Genomic DNA, 18,908 nt, shown 5'->3' on the forward strand with positions numbered 1-18,908 from the left:
GACCACCTCTACCCAGACGTGAGCCGTCCTCACATCCCGTCATCGTGGCCACGATTCCCTTACTGACGTGAACAATACGTAGCCCACCACGTCATGCCCCAAGTGCACCCCTCGCCTGTGTTGCTCACGACTTATCCCGGATCCTCCAACAGACATGCAGGCCCCCAGGTGAGATGACGAGGACACCTGCCGCCCCAGCCCCCACCCGATCCACCACAAGGCACCCCGGGCTTCAAATCAAGTTTAATAAATAAAACAGCAAAGGGGGGTTCAAGGCAGTTATCACTTCACAGTGTGGTCCTTGGTGGGGTGAGGGATGGTCGAGTCCAACTCGGAAAGGGGCTCGAGCACAAGAGGCTGGACGACACCCGGGGCAGGGCGCGCCGCCGCCCACGGAGGACCCCACTCCAATGTGTAAACAGAAACAGAAACGAACGAGGGAGCCAGGGAGGAGGGGGACCAGGACTCCAAGCCATCTTGCTGGGAAGCTTCCCACAGAAGGAAGACCTGTAGGGCTGGGGAACAGGCTGGAGTCTGGCCCCTGTGTGGCCAGCAGGGCCGGTTCCTCCGGAGGCTCCCTGCCTTGGTACCAGGGGAGGACAGCAAAGGGGTGTGTAAATCACCTGTCTCCTCAAACCCACGCCTGGGGTTGCTGAGGGACCCCACCCCAACCGCTCAGGATCGGGGAGCAGGGATGGAGGGGGAAGAGGCAGGTGGGGGTGTAAAGTGCGGCTTTTCCTGAAGTGGAGACAATGGGGTGGGAAGGCGAGGCTGGGGTGGGGGCCGGACAGCGAGGTATATGGCTCTGTGCCCCACGGGGTTGGCACTGAGTAGCAGCTGCCCATGACCCCCAGGGCTGGGGCAGCCCGTGGCCCTGCTGGGTGTGGAGAGACAGAGCCAAGCAGGGAGCTGAGGGTGCCCCGGCGGAAGCTGCTGGTGCGGGGCGGGGCGTCCTGCCCGTCTCCCCGCCGGGGCAGTGACGCCTTCCCTCGCCTCTGCTGGCTGGAAGGGACTAGGTGGCCGGCTCTGCCCTGTGTCCCAAGGGCCGGGTCTTTTCTGTCCCCGGCTGCCCGACGGATCCCACGTGCAGGCAGCAGCCCGGACCCGGGTGGCAGTGCCGGGCGCTGACGGCGTTGGGTGTGGCCATGGGTCCAGTCTGTGTGGACAGGGGCAAGGGCTCACGGCCCAGCCACCTCACCCCAGTCCTGGCGTGTTCTGAAGCAGAAGGAGGCGCCACCCCAAGGCCCAGGGGGTGGGGAAGGGGTCAGGAAGACTGACAGAGGCGGGCCCAGCGGCAGCGCTAAGTCCAGTCTGGGCCGCATACGCCGCCCGCGGCCAGGAGTCAGCAGGTCATCACGTTACAGCTGCAGGGGAGAGACCAAGAGAGACGCAGAGAGTGTCAGTGCGGCCCCACGTGCCTGCACAGCCCAGTGCTGAGTGCTGGACTCGAGACTCCCAGCCTTGCCTCCCCGACAGCCTATGGCAGCAGGGCCCGGGGTGCCCTGGGGGGAGCTGGTGGCTGGAGCAGGGGTGGGATAGCCTGGCACCTGCCCCCATTTGTGGAGAATGTGGACCACATGAATGTATTCTCCAGTCAAAAAATACATAAAAGTAAAGAATAAACCTAAAGACACACTGACAGCCTGCTCGTGGAGCCACGCTGTCCTTGGGTCCTTGGGGCAAATGCCTCCCAATCTCCTCGGCTCAGCCTGAGGGCTGGGGGGACCTCAGTTGGAGTGTTGCGGAGGCTCCGGGCATGGGGTGGCACTCACTGTGACAGGGGCTCCGAGTGTAGCCCGGGGGCCGGGCACGTGGGGTGGGCGGCCAGGAAGGGGTTCACGTCCCCAATGCCGATGAGTCCAAACTCAGTGACCGACAAAGCCACCTGTGCAGGGGCCACAGTCTCCTCCGGATCCCCGCTCAGGTCCACATGGCTGGAGATGAGGGGCAGCTCCTTGGGCAGGGCGAAGTCCACAGCCAGCCTTGGGCTGGCGTCTGGCTCGGGAGCAGTGACAGCTGGCGGGTATGAGGCTGGGTCAGCCAGGGCTGGGGGCCGATGGGACAGAGGTACAGCAGGGGGCTCATCCAGCTGCTGGAAGGAACACGGCCCTGGCTCCGATGATGGGAGTCCATCAGAGGCCACTCCAGGCTCATCGAGACCACCGGCCGTGCCATCCACGCTCAGTGGGTCTGTGAAAGAGAATGCAACAGAGGGTGGGGACTGCCCACAGCCTCGGCTCCTGTGCAGGCTCCTGCTTAACCTTGCTGGGTCCAGCAAAGCCTGTGGATCCCTCCCCAGAAAAGCCTCCACACGAATACAAAAGAAACCAGTTACACTGAAATCCGAGAGCCCCAGGTTAAGGGCCTCAGCTTTAGAAGTAGATTTTAGTTCATAAAATCAACTGAGTGGGTCACAACCCACATCTTTAAAAAGAGCAGAATACAATAGACATAGGTGTAAACAATACCGGGGGCACTGCAGAGGGTAAATACAGGGTCTGTGGAATACACAGACTTAGGTGTAAACAATGCCGGGGGCACTGTGAGGGTTAATACAGGGTCTGTGAAAGTTTTGTTCCCACAGGCAGCACACAGGGCCTCACCACAATTCTAGGAAGTAGCCAAGGTGGACACCCTCTGGCAAACAAACTATGGAAACAACCAGATTCTGGAAATGGAGGACCCTCCCAGACTCAACCATCTAAACACAGAGCCAGAAAGCAAAGGATCCTCGTTTGCACCCTCCCCGTGTGGGTCTCCACCATCGGACGCCACATCAGACACCACCATCGGACACGGTCCCTACCCAAGGCCCTGCTGTGCTCTGTCATGGCCTCAGGTGCAAGATCCTGGCGACGGCTCTGGACACCCTGTCCTTCCTGAGTGTCCTGGTGATGGGCTAAGTCCCCACCCTGGGGCAGGCAGGCCCTCCCCGGAGACTGAGGCCTGGTAAATACTCCAACCTCACCATATGGGGCTCCCCAGTGGTGGGGCCACATGCACCCCTCCCGCAAGCCCAGAGGGTAAGCGTAATCCCTGTCCTCCCCTCTCCCAGCCAGGTGCACAGAGCGGCATCCACATCACGTGGCTGCCCTCCACCACCCAGACGCCCACTCCTCCTGGCGAGGCTGGCCCAGCACAGGGCGCCAGGCAGGAGAGGCTCCACCGGGCCTCACTCACGGCTCCAGACCCGTGGCCGCCCCCAGGGCAGGAGATACTTCCCAAGCCTCACCTGTGCGCATCCTGGTCAGGGTGTCCTGCTCCGGGCGTGGACGGCCGGGGCCATCGGGGTCGCTGCCATCCAGGTCCTGGTCTGCGTCCCTGTGGGGAGAGGGCGCCATGAGGGGCAGCAGACAGGATGGACGCCCCCACCCAGGAGGTGCCGCCCAGGCGCCCACGAGCCCACCCCCGGCGGGGTGACCGCCCATCGTTACTGCTGGGGAGCGCTGCACGCACGTGGTTCCAGACGGGACGTACTTCCTCCGGCCCAGCCGCGTCTGCTGGGCGAAGTAGTCGTAGCGCTCCGACTTCTTCCACAGGTAGTAGTACTCGACACACTCGCCCACTGACCGTGTGCGCACCTGCGGGGAAGGGTCAGGAGCCATCTCTGTCCCTGGCTGCCCAGCCCCGGCACCTGCACCACCATCCCAGGATGTCCTGGGACCCCGGGACAGCACAGAAGGAGCACAGCACCCACCACTCTCAGATAACGCAAGACCCCCCGACCCATGACCCTAACAGGCCCACAGGCTATGCCCACCACGGGGAACGGGGGCTTGGAGCACTGCGGCACTGCCTCCTGTTTCAAGCCCCCTCAGAGCCCCCCAGCTCCTGGCTTGAGACCCCTCTTTCCCTTCTGTAGCATCAGCCAGACAAACGAACCCTCCAGGCCCCTGTCTACTGCTCGCCCACCCTATTCCAGACCATGAGCCATGGGCCAGTTGCGTCCACCTCATCTGCCTGCTTCTCACAGGCCCGGGGTGGGAGTTGGAGTGACAACCCCCGGGTCCACAGACTCCTGGACTGAGCCCCTGCCCCGGAAGGAAGAGGCACAAGCCCGCAGCGCCTGCTTTCCCGCCGAACACATCCCTCCAGGGCCCAGCGAATGCTTCCCAAGTGCACAGAAGACACCACGGAAGGACACGTGGGTTCTGTGAAACCGACTCAAAACTCACAACGTAGCACATAAAGGCCAAACACACATGCACATAAGGCTTCAGAGAGACAAGAAGGGACACACATCAAGTGCGTTCCACATGGCACCTGGCACAGAGCTGGGCGCACACCTGGCAACACCTCCAGCATCTCCACCCGGGAGGCTCATCCCACAGAGAGCTTGAGGCTGTGGCCACTGCTGGTGATGGCGGAAAAGACCCCCTCACTTGGACATGCTCTGGGGCAACTAACCCACCACTACCCAGAACGAGGATGCCCAGTGCTCACCACTGCGAGAACAACGTGGGGTCCTGCCTGGGGGTGAGACCGAGACAACCTCTCTGCAGGGCAAACCTCAAACGCACGTCATGAGGGAGCTCTTCTGTGAAGGGCCAGGCTGAAATACGCACTGGCTCCCTGTCCCATTCCAGACAGCAGTCTGACCAAAGTGTGCTGGCTACACACAGCCCCTTGTTGGCTGGGCCAGGACCTGCCGGGAGCTCAAGAAACACGGCTGGGAGTTACAAAAACACGGCCCGGAGCTATAGAAACACCGGGAGCTATAGGAATACGGCCCGGAGCTATAGAAACACTGCCCGGAGATATAGAAACACGGCCCGGAGCTGTAGAAACACCGCCCAGAGCTGTAGAAACACGGCCCGGAGCTACAGAAACTTGACAGGGGCTCCAAGTGTAGCGCGGGAGTACCACACTCCAGCCACACCTCACCCAGCTGTCTCCAATCAAAACACCACGTGGTGCTGGAGTCTGACAAGGACAGTCTATCGCTCCTGCGCATGGCACCGCACAGTCACCCGAGCAACGTCCTGGGCCGTACAACCAGCCCAGGGCAGGCGCCTCCTCACCCAAGCCCTTCAGTGGAAGACATCGGGCCCCAAATGGAGCACGGTCCCAGGACATGACGCAGAAGCAAGGCTCAGCAACAAGAAGGCCACAGCCCACTGGTCCTGAAGGGACTCGGTGCCCAACCGGGGCGTGGACAGAGGCGGAGAAGCCACTGGTCAGAGCCACGGGAAGGTTTTCAGCCAGAGATGTCTGACTGCCAAGAGGCTGGCTTGGAAGTTACCACTCAAGAAGCCACAGGGCAGAGGGCACTGCTGCAGACATGCAGAGACCCACAGAGGACGTGGGGAAGGTCTAAGGAAGGGCAGAAGGCCCCAGCACTTGGCAGCACCTGCCTGTCACGAGGGTTTGTCCCAGGTGGCAGAAGGACCTGGGTCCCTGGAGGAGGGAACCAGGAGACCCCTGGTCCCCAGGTGTCAGGGGTTCTGCTTTGGGGCCAATGCTGGACACTGAGCCAGTGGGCTCTGCTCAGAGGACACAGACATGAAGATGAGGTACCCAGGGCCCTGGGGTGGAATGTGAGGCAGAAACAACTACTAGAATTCAGCTTTTGGCACATTCTTTCCCAAAACCAGAGCCTTGTTCTTGTGGGGACAGGAAAGGGGCCCACAGAAGTCAGTAGCAGAAACTGCAGAAGACAGCAATGGGCACACGGTGATGAGGTGGACACGGGACACGGGGCTTCAGGCCTCCAGTCGGCGTGTGCTGTGCGTCTGCTGACCCTGAGCCCCTCCCCAGATCGAGAAGCCCCCGGTGGAGCCTGGCAGTGGAGTCGGCCGTGTGCTGTGCGTCTGCTGACCCTGAGCCCCTCCCCAGATCGAGAAGCCCCCGGTGGAGCTGGAAGTGGGGTCCGCACCTTGTTGGCCTGGATCAGGTGAAAGTTCTTTCCATGCACACGGAAGCCGTGCTCAAAGTTCCTGCACTCCTCTTCACTCCAAGCACAGAGCCCATCTGCAAAAACGGCCGGGGAGACTGGTCAGCAGTGCCCAGGGTGGGGCCGCAGCGGAAGAAAGGCCCAGGCCGCTGCTCACCTCGGATCACCTTCACGTTGAACCGCAGCCTTCGCAGGGCCTCCTCCACATTGAAGTTGCATTTCACCAACTCGTACAGCGCCTGGGGAGAGGACGTGTTGGCTCTTCCTATGGGCTCAGCCCAGGAGCCGAAAGCAAGAACTGTCTATACCATCCAGGGAGTGACATCAGGGGCCGTCCACACCACCCCCCTGGGCGATGTCAGGGCCACCTACATCTCTATCCAGGGAGTGACATCAGGGGTGTCAACATCCCCTTGCAGATACCCGAAGGCGTCTACACCTCCTCCCTGATACGTGGTTTTAATTGGCCCCCTTCTGACCTGAGTAGCTGTGCCAGTGCCCAGGCCCCCGCACACCTGACCCCTGCCCTCCCCTCTGCCCTGCCTGGCCCCTGGAGGCACTGGGGTGTGAGCTCTGGCCCACGCCGCTGCAGCCCTCAGCCCCTCTGTCCCCGGCATGGCAGCCCCCACCTGCTCACTGTCTTTCACGGCTTCTCCCTCTGGGAGCTGAGGCCCGGCCATCTCGTGCCAACGCCGCTTCACCGCCCTGTACAGGAACTCCTCCACCTCCCTCTCAGGGAGGACGCTGGGGTCCCAGAGCAGCTGGTCTTCGTTCTCGTAGACTGCACAAGCAGAGGGCAAAGGTCAGGTTGCAGGAACCCAATCTGCACCCACACACGCCAGGACAAGCAGAGCAGCCAACTCAGCCCCTGACAAGGAGGATGCACTGTCCGCCTTCCCTTACCCAAGCCCTGGGCCGCCATTGCTGCGCTCCTCCTGGGCTTGGTGCTGCTGTGCTCAATTCAACTACCGAGTGGGTCCAGAGCAGGCTCTGGGCACCAGACATAGGCCTGTATCCCAACGACCAAGTGCAGGGAGTCATAAGCGGTCAGCAGGGGCGCCTGATCCAGCCAAGGGGTCAGAGGAAGCTGTGGGTAGCCTAGATCTGGGGCAGGGGAATTCTGAGCAAGGACTCTGCACAGGGGGTTCTAAGTAGTGAGACCAGTGAGGTGAGGCTGGCTTCAGGCTGCACAGCTACAAGAGCACCTGAAATGCAGAGGCCTGAGGGAGCAGCAAGGAGGCCCCCAACTCTGGATAAAGGCAGCTGAGACTTGGGCCCGTGGACAAGCGGGAGCCCCCACAGGCACTGTTGCGCTCTAACCCTGGAATCTGAAGAGCCACGGCCAGAAGGTGCATTACCGCTGGAGAGACGTCCTACCCCTGGTAGCTGGTGTGGATGGCAGATGTGTTCATAGAGGGGAGGAAAAGTCCACGACCTCGGATGCAATTGGCTTTTGGCAAAGGGAGGGACGCAGCCTCCAGCTGTGGTGAGGGACATGATTGGGGACAAGGCAGGGGAGAGCTCAGGGCCAGGTCTGGCAAGGCTCAAGTGCCAGCACCTCTCGATTATCCAGTAAAGAGGCACAGGAACCCAAACAAAGCAAACCAACAAATAAAAAACAAAATCAGAGCATGGGAAGAAAAGTGAAAAACGCACTGGGGAAAAACAGCTCCACACGGGAGTCTCCACTGCTGGGGGCTGACGCGGTAACTAGCTCCCAGGTTGGTGCTGTGCCCCACCAAGCGGGTGCCTCTCCTGGTCCTCATGGCCATGAGGAAAACAGGCAGACACCACAGCCACCTTTCTCCATCTCCACAGGCGACACCTGAGCCCTGCTTGGACCGAGGTGGTCTCCAAGAAAACAGCAGACCATCTCTGGAGAAAAAGAACACCACGTACAGCCTAGCATATGAAGGGTGGGAAAACACGAGGGAAAAACATTAACCGGATGTGAGGGCTCATGCCTGTAATCCCAGCACTCTGGGAGGCTGACGTGGGAGGATTGGTTGAGGCCAGAATTTGAGACCCACACACTCCATCTCTACAAAAAATTTCAAACGTTGGACAGGCACATGTCCGTAGTCCCAGCTACAGTGGGATTGAGGCTACGGTGGGATCGAGGCTACGGTGGGATTGAGCCCAGGAGGTGGGTGAGGCTACGGTGGGATTGAGGCTACGGTGGGATCGAGGCTACGGTGGGATCGAGGCTACGGTGGGATTGAGCCCAGGAGGTTGAGGTTGCGATGAGCCACAATGGCGCCACTGCACTCCAGCCTGGGCAATAGAGCAAGACCCTGTCTCAGAATAAAACAAGAAAACAAGGCCGGGCGTGGTGGCTCACACCTGTCATCCCAGCACATTGGGAGGCTGAGGCAGGCGGGTCACCTGAGGTCAGGAGTTCGAGACCAGCCTGGCAAGCATGGCGAAACCCCAGCTCTACTAAAAATACAAAAATTAGCCAGGCGTGGTGGTGGGCGCCTGTAATCTCAGCTACTCGGGAGGCTGAGGGAGGAGAATCACTTGAACCCGGGAGGCGGAGGTTGCAGTGAGCCAAGATCGTGCCACTGCACTCCAGCCTAGGCGACAAGAGTGAGACTCCGTCTCAAACAAACAAACAAAACGAGAAAACATCAGACAACAAAGCAGGTCTACACACAGCCGATGTTAAGAGTCAGCAGACAAAGACTTCAATCTAACTAGGATTAATATGTTAAGGAAATGGACAAAAAGCCGGAGAGTCTCAGCAGAGACTTGAAATTTATAGAAAAGAATCTCAAGGACCTTCCAGGACTGGAAAATACAATACCCGAATGGACCCACTGAAAAGCTTTTTTACCAGCAGCCTGAACACAGCACAAAACACAATTAGCGGAATCAAAAGGAAACCAATGTTTACAAGACCAAAACTAAAGTCTAAAAGGAAAGAACACAGTTTAGGATAGGTACAAGACAATGAGGCAACCTCTAAGATACGTACAAATGAGTCACAGAAAAAGCAAAGGAGGAGGCAGCACAAAATCTGAAGAGATAATAGCCAAGAATTCTTCAAAACTGACAACTGATACCAACCCACAGAGTCAGGAAACTCAGGGTAAATACAAGGACACAAAAAGATGTGTGCACAGGCACGTCAGAGTCAAACTGGTTAAAAACAAATAAATAAAGGAAAGGAAACAAATCTTAGGAGAGAAAAGGGCACGATGATTTCAGAGGAAACAGTAAGACCGTCCTCTGACTTCTCAACAGAAACGACGACAGCCAAAACGCAATGGAATGAAACTGTTCAAATGTTGAAAGAAAACACCCAGCAAACCTGGAAAAACATGCCATGAAAATATGCTTTAAAGAACAAAAGCAAAAATCCAGGCTTTTCAGACAAAAAATGCTGAAAGAAAGCACAAGGCCTATTACAAAGGAAGTTCTTCGGGCTGAAGGAAATGATTCCAAATGGAAGTTGGAGGAAATATGTGGATAGGATAAACACAAAGAATGTTCACTGTTTAAAACAACGTTATAATCTTCTGATATGTAGATTTTTTTTTTTTTTTTTTGGAGATGGAGTCTTGCTCTGTCCCCCAGGTTGGAGTACAGTGGTGTGATCTCGGCTCACTGCAACCTCCATTTCCGGGGTTCAAGCGATTCTCCTGCCTCAACCTCCCGAGTAGCTGGGACTACAGGCACCTGCCACCACGCCTGGCTAATTTTTTTATTTTTAGTAGAGACAGGGTTTCACTATGTTGGCCAGGCTGGTCTCAAATTCCTGACCTCAGGCAATCTGCCCACCTCGGCCTCCCAAAGTGCTGGGATTATAGGCGTGAGACACCACGCCCGGCCAATATGTAGAATTAACGATAGCACAAAAGGCAGGGGGCAGGTAAACTGAGTTAAACTGTTTCTTGCATTGTAGGGGAACTAGAATGTACTTATTTCAATCTGTGAGGCCCAGTGTGGTGGCTCACTCCTGTAACGTCAGCACTTTGGGAGGCTGAGGTCACTGGAGGTCAGGAGTTCAAGACCAGCACAGCCAACACAGTGAAACCTCATCCCTACTAAAAATACAAAAATTAGCTGGGGATGGTGGCGTGTGCCTGTAGTCCCAGCTACTTGGGAGGCTGAGGCAGGAGAATCGCTTGAGCCCAGGAGGCGGAGGTTGCAGTGAGCCGAGATCACACCACTGTACTCCAGCCTGGGCGACAGAGCAAGACTCTGTCTCAAAAAAAATGTAGACTGTGATAAGTCAATAATTCATGTTGTAACCTCTAAAGCGCTAAAACTAAAACTTATAAGCTGAAACAGGAGGACCAAATAAACCTATTTAATTAATCCAAAAGAAGATATAAAAAAATTAAAAAACAAAGAACAGGCCAGGTCCAGTGGCTCACGCCTGTAATACCAGCACTTTGGGAGGCCGAGGTGGGCGAATCACGAGGTCAGGAGATCAAGACCATCCTGACCAACGTGGAGACAACCCGTCTCTACTAAAAATACAAAATTAGGCCGGGCGTGGTGGCAGGCACCTGTAATCCCAGCACTTTGGGACGCTGAGGCAGGCGGATCACGAGCTCAGGAGATCGACACCATCCTGGCTAACATGGTGAAACCTCGTCTCTACTAAAAATACAAAACATTAGCCGGGCGTCATGGCAGGTGCCTGTAGTCCCAGCTACTCAGGAGGCTGAGGCAGGAGAATGGCATGAACCTGGGAGGCGGAGCTTGCAGTGAGCTGAGATCGCGCCACTGCACTCCAGCCTGGGTGACAAAGCGAGACACTGTCTCAGAAAAAATAAATAAATAAAATAAAAATACAAAATTATCCAGGCATGGTGGTGGATGCCTGTAATCCCAGCTACTTGGGAGGCTAAGGCAGGAGAATCACTTGAACCCAGGAGGTGGAGGTTGCAGTGAAGTAAGAGCGCATCACTGCACTCCAGCCTGGGCAACAAGAGTGAGACTCTGTCTCAAAAAAAAATAAAAACAAACAAAAAACAAAGAACAGATGGAACACACAGAAAGCAAAGAGCAAGACGGCGGCATTACACAATTGTTTTATAATTACATGACATACAAGTGATCTAAAAAATGTAAATGGACTAAAAAGTCTATTAAAAGACAATGATTTTCTCAGACAATTAAAAATAAGATCTAGGTCGGACACAGTGGCTCACACCTATAATCCCAGCACATTGGGAGGCCGAAGTGGGCAGGTCACTTGAGGTCTAGAGATTGAGACCAGCCTGGCCAACATGGTGAAAACCATCTCTACTAAAAATACAAAAATTAGCTGGGCATGGTGGCGGACGCCTGTAATTGCAGCTACTTGGGAGGCTGAGGGGGAAGAATTGCTTGAACCCGGGAGGCAGAGGCTGCAGTGAGTGGAGATTATGCCACTGCACTCCAGAGACTCCGTCTCAAAAAAACAAGATCTAAACATGTGCCATTATAGAAAATACACTTCAAATATAGGAATCTAGAATGATAAAAAGAATGGGAAAAAACCATGCAAACACTAAACAAATCAACAAAAAGCTGCCATGGTCACACTGATGGCAGATTAAGTACTTATTTACGGTAAGAAGTATTACTACAGAGAGACATGTCACAATGGTAAAAGAAACAATTCAACACGAAGACAAAGCAATCTTAACGTGTATGCACTTAATAATAAAGCCGCAATGTGAAGTAAAAATGGACAGAATTAAAAAGGGGAAATAGACAATCCACAATCAGAGGAGGTCATTAACAATCTTTCAGTAAATAGAACAAGCAGCCAAAAAAATTAAGTGAGAATACAGATGATGTGAACAACAATTACCCAACGGATCCAAGGGAATACACGGAAAATTCCTCCCAACAACGGCACAACACACTCTTTTCAAACACGTACAACATTTACCAAAACAGATCAAATACTGGTCATAAAGCGAGGTGCAACTAATTACAAAGAACTGAAATCACAGAGTATGTTTTCTGACCACAGTGTAATTCAATTAAAAATCAGTAAAAGGAGGCCGGGCGCGGTGGCTCACACCTGTAATCCCAACACTTCGGGAGGCCAAGGCGGGTAGATCATGAGGTCAGGAGATCGAGACCATCCTGGCTAACACAGTGAAACCCCGTCTCTACTAAAAAATAAAAAAAAACTAGCCGGGCGTTGGTGGTGGGCGCCTGTAATCCCAGCTACTCGGGAGGCTGAGGCAGGAGAATGGTGTGAACTCAGGAGGCGGAACTTGCAGTGAGCCGAGATGGCGCCACTGCACTCCAGCCTGGGCCACAGGCGAGACTCTGTCTCAAAAAAAAAACAGTGTAAAGGCTGGGCGCTGGTTCATGCCTGTATTCCCAGCTCTTTGGGAGGCCAAGGTGGGTGGATCACCTGAGGTCAGGAGTTCGAGACCAGCCTGGCCAACATGGTGAAACCCCATCTCTACTAAAAATATAAAAATTAGCCAGGCGTGGTGGCGGGCGCCTGTAGTCCCAGCTACTCAGGAGGCTGCGGCAGGAGAATCGTTTGAACCTTGGAGGCGAAGTTTCCAGTGAGTCAATATTGTACCACTGAACTCCAGCCTGGGCAATAGAGCGAGACCCTGTCACACACACACACAAAGAGTAAAAAACAGAAATCCAGCAACAGAGAGACATGAACAAAGCTAAAGTTAGTCCTTTGTAAAGAGTAATATAATTGATAAAACTTTTTGTTTTTGTTTTTGAGATGGAGTCTTGCTCTGTCACCCAGGCTGGAGTGCAATGGCGAAATCTTGGCTCACTGCAACCTCCGCCTCCCGGGTTCAAGTGATTCTCCTGCCTCAGCCTCCCTAGTAGCTGGGACTACAGTTGCACGCCACCATGCTCAGCTAATTTTTGTATTTTTAGTAGAGACAGGGTTTCACCATGTTGGTCAGGCTGTTCTCCTGACCTCGTGATCCACCCACCTCAGCCTCCCAAAGTGCTGGGATTAAAGGCATGAGCCCCCACTCCTGGCCTCTTACATCTTAAAGAATAATTCCTCCAGAGGTTAGGAAAAAGGCACACTTCCAAACACATTCACAAAAGCAGCATAACTCTGGTACCAAAACCAGACATGGACAAATAAAAATAAAAGGACAGGCCAGTACCTCCATGAACATACATGCAAAAATCATAAATGTGAGCACATCAAACTGAGGAGGGAAGGGATTAAATACATATGTGTTTTCATTAATCCAGGTGCTCACAGCGAGCACGTAATCACTGCACCAGGGGATATACAGCATTTTCATCAACCAATCAATACATAAACTTGTTTCAGATGTCCACTTAAAGACGCCTTACTGCAGGCCGGGTGCAGTGGCTCATGAGTGTAATCCTGGCACTCTGGGGGGCTGAGGCAGACAAACCACTTGAGGCCAGGAGTTTGAGACCAGTCTGGGCAACAAGATGAAGCCTGGTCTCTACAAAATATACAAAAAAAAAAAAATTAGCCGGTGTGCGGTGGCGCACATCTGTAGTCCCAGCTACTCGGGAGACTGCAGCACGAGAATCACTTGAGCCCGGGAGCAGAGGTTGCAGTGAGCCAAGATTGCACCACAGCACTCCAGCCTGAGCGACAGAGCAAGACTTTGTCCAAAAAACTAAATAGATAGATAAATAAATAAAATTTAAATGTAAAAAACAGATACATAAATAAAATTTAAATTAAAAAATAAATAAAATTTAAATTTTAAAAAATGTGTTATTGCAGGGGTTCCCAACCCCCAGGCCACGGACCACCACTGGTCCATGGCCTGTTAGGAAGTGGCCGCACAGCAGGAAGTGAGCGGCAGGCGAGCCAGCATCACTGCCTGAGCTCCACCTCCTGTCAGATCAGTGGTGGCATTAGATCCTCATAGGAGCGCAAATCCCACTGTGAACTGCACACACCAGGGATGCAGGCTGCACACTCCTTATGAGAATCTAATGCCTGACGATCTGAGGTGGAACGGTTTCCTCCTGAAACCACGCCCCCTACTCCAACATCCATGGAAAAATTGTCTTCCACGAAACCAGTCCCTGGTGCCAAAAAAGGTTGGGAACCACTGTCTCACTGGATCTACCTTGTGGACTAACACTGAACTCACGGCCAGCAGCACCAGAGCTCACGCCTGAGTGGAGTTTCTCGAATTTTCTCCAAAAGGCACATCATAGCCTTCTTCCACTTAAGAACACTAGACAGAACGTTGGCACTACATTTAAAGGACCCTTTAAACCGTCAAGTAGCCAACACAACGCACAACGATGTGAAAAACGGCATTAAGTACACGGTAGGAAAGGCACTTGCTCACAGTAAAAGATCTGAGAGACAAGACAGAGCAGCATCTTGTCCCACCTCGGCTGGAACTGCACGTCAGATAACTCACCTTCACTGACACTCTACACACATCTGCTGGCGCCTGACCATAAAGGTGTTGCGAGTTTTGATTTGGGGTTTCAAATAAATTTTAGCAAGTAGGCAATTCACCAGTACAGAACCCACAAATAATGAGGACTGAGTGCATGTGATACACAAACACAAGAGAGAACACTTCATGGCCAGGACACGCGTTTATTCCACCGTGCACAGTTAATTTAACGTTTGAAAATCAATTTATGGGCCGGGCACAGTGGCTCATGCCTGTAATCCCAGCACTTTGGGAGGCCGAGGCAGGCAGAACACCTGAGGTCGGGAGTTCGAGATCAGCTTGGCCAACATGGTGAAACCCCATCTCTGCTAAAAATACAAAAATTAGCTAGGCGTGGTGGCAGGCGCCTGTAATCCCAGTTACTTGGGAGGCTGAGACAGGAGAACTGCTTGAACCCGGGAGGCAGAGGTTGCAGTGAGCTGAGATTATGCCACTGCACTCCAGCCTGGGCAACAGAGCAAGACTCCGTCTCAAAAAAAAAAAAAAAGATTAAAACTTGTCAGTTGCCGAAAAAAATAAGTTTTAATCTTAAAACTTATATAGATATGCAATGAAAACTTACAAAGTTAGAAGACTTGGGCCACCTCAGACTTCCTTGTAACCTGTAATAACTGAGACAGTGACAATGACTCAGGGTGAGACAAGACACACCTTACAGGCACCTGATTTATCACAAAGGCATCACTGCAACTCAGTGGGGGAGACAATGGACTTTTGTTTTTTATTTTTACTTTTTTTTTTTTTTTGAGACAGAGTCTCGCTCTGTCGCCCAGGCTGGAGTGCAGTGGCGCTATCTCGGCTCACTGCAAGCTCCGCCTTCCGGGTTCACACCATTCTCCTGCCTCAGCCTCCCGAGTAGCTGGGACTACAGGCACCTGCCACCATGCCCGGCTAATTTTTTGTATTTTTAGTAGAGACGGGGTTTCACCATGTTGGCCAGGCTGGTCTCGATATCCTGACCTCAAGTAATCCTCCCACCTCGGCCTCCCAAAGTGCCGGGATGACAGGTGTGAGCCACCGCACCCGGCCACCATACACCAAAATGTAAACTAAGTTGGATCACACCCTTAAATGTGAAAGGAAAAACAATAAATCTTCTAGAAAGAAACGTGGAAGAATATCTCCAAGAGCCTGAGGTAAGCAAACACTCCTTAAGTAGAACACACACACAATTATTCAAATAATGATTGATAAGTTGGACTTTATTAAAATTAAAGACATCACTAAGAGAGTCAATGGGCAAACCACAAACTGGAGAAAACAGCAGCAGTGCACAAAGCCCACAAAGACTTGTTTCCACAACATGTCAATGACTACAAATCAGAAAGGGAAAGACAACAAAACGGGAGAAAGCTTGGAGCACGCAAAGAGAGAATATCCAAATGGCCAGTACACCTGCGAAAGGTGCTCACCAGGGAAATGCCAATTAAAACCACAATGGGACAGGAGTCCTTATCTACCAGGAGGGCTAAAATTCAGGCAAATTCACCCTCAGTGGCAAACACCGAAAATGTGGAGCAACTCCCACAAATCATTAGTGAGAAACTCAAGCAGTATGTGTCACCCTAAGCACACACTTCCCACACGACTCCCCACTGTCCATCAAGTGCTGAGTGCCTATGTCCACTAACAACGCACACAAGGGCATTCACAACCCACGGCTGAACCAACCATGACCGCAGCCCATGGCAGAAAGGGTGGGCAAATGTGGCATCCAAACCAAAGACCACGATGCAACACACAAGACACACACAACCACAGCTCCAAACCAAGGACCACAATGGAACACACAAGAGACTCAAAAACCATGGCATCCAAACCAAGGACCACAATGCAATACACAAGACACACACAACCACGCAGACAACTCGAATGACAGACGTCATCACAATGCAATAAAGACACACACGACCACACAGACGACTCGAATGACAGACATCATCACAATGCAATAAAGACACACACGACCACACAGACGACTCGAATGACACAGACGTCATCACGATGCAATAAAGACACACACAACCACACAGACGACTCGAATGACACAGACGTCATCACGATGCAATAAAGACACACACAACCACACAGACGACTCGAATGACAGACATCATCACAATGCAATACACAGGACACACACAACCACGCAGACGACTCGAATGACAGACGTCATCACAATGCAATAAAGACACACACAACCACACAGACGACTCGAATGACAGACATCATCACAATGCAATAAAGACACACACGACCACACAGACGACTCGAATGACACAGACGTCATCACAATGCAATAAAGACACACACAACCACGCAGACGACTCAAATGACACAGACGTCATCACAATGCAATAAAGACACACACGACCACGCAGACGACTCGAATGACACAGACGTCATCACAATGCAATAAAGACACACACAACCACACAGACGACTCGAATGACACAGGCGTCATACCGAGTGGGAGGGGGCCAGCTGGCATCCCATGGGACGAAGAAGTCCTGGCTGCTCCAGACAGGGCACCCTCATGGGGGGTGAGTCAGGGTGGGGAAAGGGCCCTGATGACAGACTCCAAGGCCAGGGTTTCTGGGTGAGGATCCCATGTGTCCCCTTTGACCCTGCCTTCTGGATGTCCCAGCAGCTTGGCTGCACCTTCCTGGCTCTGTCCTCTTCTCACATGGGGCACCTCCCACCAGCCCCAGGAGGACGACTTCTCTTCATGGAGGGTCCCTGTCTCCCTGGACTCAGTACTTCTGCTGCACCTGTCCCTTCCCACCACCCATCTCAGCCACTGAATCACCTTGGAGAAGGATCCTGAGCTAGGAGCACTGGCCCAGGGCCTGCGAGGGCTCCAGGGCAAGACAAATGAGACCCAAGTCAACAGGCACGTGACTCCATGCCTCGAAGGGTCAAGAGAGGCTCGATTCTGAACTCTACTGGGAAAGAGACAAAGGTCAAGCCCAGGAAAGGGAGCAACCCTGAAGAGGAGCGGAGCAACGCAGGGGGTGCAGCGCAGCCCCCGGCAGGTCTCTGGAGAACCGTCTAACCTGGCACAGAGGCATCGAATGCAGCAGCCCTGGCTGTGGGGAGGCGGCTGGAGTCAAGGGCAGGGCAGGGCTGGGTCAGGGGCAGGATGGGCTGCTGAGGGTCTGGCTGCACAGGCTGACGGGAGCAGACACCAAGGGAGGGACAGAGCTGGGCAGGGGCAGGCAGCAACAGGCCCACTGTAGCCACGAGAGCCTCCCACCTCCTCCAGCCACAGGCTCGGCTGCCCCAGTGAGCGATGCAGGGCGGGGACCTGACCAGACTGTCCAAGGATCTGACGTCCAGCCAGGCCACTCCCCTGCAGAAGTGGGTTTCGCCTCCTCTCCCCAAGCCCTACTTACTCTTCTCACAGTGCCGGTTCAAGTGCAGGTTGCTGAGGTCAGCTTGGAACTGAGGTCCCACCATGATCTCCTGCAAAGCAAGGGCCTGGGAATCAGGACACCGAGGAGCATCTAGGCCAGGCGGGAGGCTGGCTGCAGCGTGCTGTGGCAGGCTTACGTGGAGGGGCCACTATCCAGACCCCAGACCCATCTGTGCCATCTACCTGCTGATGCCCAGTTCTGGGGTCTGAGGGTGGGAGGCAGAGGCCTGGGTGTGTGAAGGGTGAGGCTGTGTCCTGACGCCCGGCCTGGCAGAGGCCCAGACAGGATGTCGGAGGACAAACACTCTGGGTCAGCAGCAGGGGCCCAGGCTCCGGTCCAAAGCACCTGTGGCCGGTCCCAGCCCACCCTGGAGTCGAGCAGCATGTCCCTCCTCTGAGAAGGGGCGCAAACCCAGGGAGAGGGCTCAGCAGGACCCAGCTGCGGCTACTGCGGCCAAGATACCAGGTTGGGGAGAGGGCAGAGCCATGGGCGGGATGCCAGGTTGGGGACACAGCAGAGCCACGGCTGGGATGCCAGGTTGGGGACACGGCAGAGCCACGGCTGGGATGCTAGGTTGGGGAGATGGTAGAACCACGGCCAGGATGCCAGGCTGGGGAGATGGTAGAACCACGGCCGGGATGCCAGGCTGGGGAGATGGTAGAACCACGGCCGGGATGCCAGGGTGGGGACACGGCAGAACCACGGCCAGGATGCCAGGCTGGGGAGATGGTAGAACCACAGCCGGGATGCCAGGGTGGGGACACGGCAGAGCCACGGCCAGGATGCCAGGTTAGGGAGAGAGCAGAGCCACGGTCGGGATGCCAGGTTGAGGATACAGCAGAGCCACAGCCTGGATGCCAGGTTGGGGAGACGGCAGAGCCACGGCCAGGATGCCAGGTTGGGGATACGGCAGAACCACGGCCGGGATGCCAGGTTGGGGAGACGGCAGAACCACGCACCTTCTTACATTTGTTGGCAGGAAGAGAGTCCTCCTCGGTGTCGGAGGAGGCAGAAGAGCCAGGATCTCTGTCTTCATCAGCCAGGAAACGAGCTTTGGGAAAACAGAGGCAGGTCCCCCAGGGTCTCCACTGCCTGCAGCCTATACAACCCCTTCTCTCCACTCCCACCCTCCATCCACCTGATCCCCAGGCCGTAACCCTCTCTCTGGCCAGACATTGGGTACACAGATGG

The 18,908-nt window shown here is 54.4% G+C and overlaps 1 protein-coding gene across 8 annotated transcripts in view; it reads right to left on the reverse strand.

The window, feature by feature from the left end:
• Window positions 1-227: 227 nt before the first annotated feature.
• Window positions 228-18,908, reverse strand: part of MIER2 (MIER family member 2) — a 36,471-nt gene continuing 17,790 nt past the window's right edge. For 5 of the 8 annotated variants that reach the window (XM_024238226.3, XM_054538513.2, XM_024238227.3 and 2 more), the window contains 9 exons: window positions 18,677-18,768; window positions 17,697-17,766; window positions 6,523-6,674; window positions 6,051-6,132; window positions 5,876-5,970; window positions 3,457-3,581; window positions 3,233-3,321; window positions 1,773-2,190; window positions 228-1,364 (listed from right to left, as the gene is read on the reverse strand). In XM_024238226.3, the coding sequence (XP_024093994.1) occupies window positions 1,343-1,364; window positions 1,773-2,190; window positions 3,233-3,321; window positions 3,457-3,581; window positions 5,876-5,970; window positions 6,051-6,132; window positions 6,523-6,674; window positions 17,697-17,766; window positions 18,677-18,768 (1,145 nt within the window). In that variant the 3' untranslated portion in view covers window positions 228-1,342. The remainder of the gene's footprint in view (window positions 1,365-1,772; window positions 2,191-3,232; window positions 3,322-3,456; window positions 3,582-5,875; window positions 5,971-6,050; window positions 6,133-6,522; window positions 6,675-17,696; window positions 17,767-18,676; window positions 18,769-18,908) is intronic. The other 3 variants (XM_063719808.1, XM_054538511.2, XM_054538510.2) reach the window with 1 other exon arrangement.

The sequence above is a fragment of the Pongo abelii genome, chromosome 20, assembly GCF_028885655.2.
Source record: "Pongo abelii isolate AG06213 chromosome 20, NHGRI_mPonAbe1-v2.0_pri, whole genome shotgun sequence".
NCBI classification, from domain to species: domain Eukaryota; kingdom Metazoa; phylum Chordata; class Mammalia; order Primates; family Hominidae; genus Pongo; species Pongo abelii.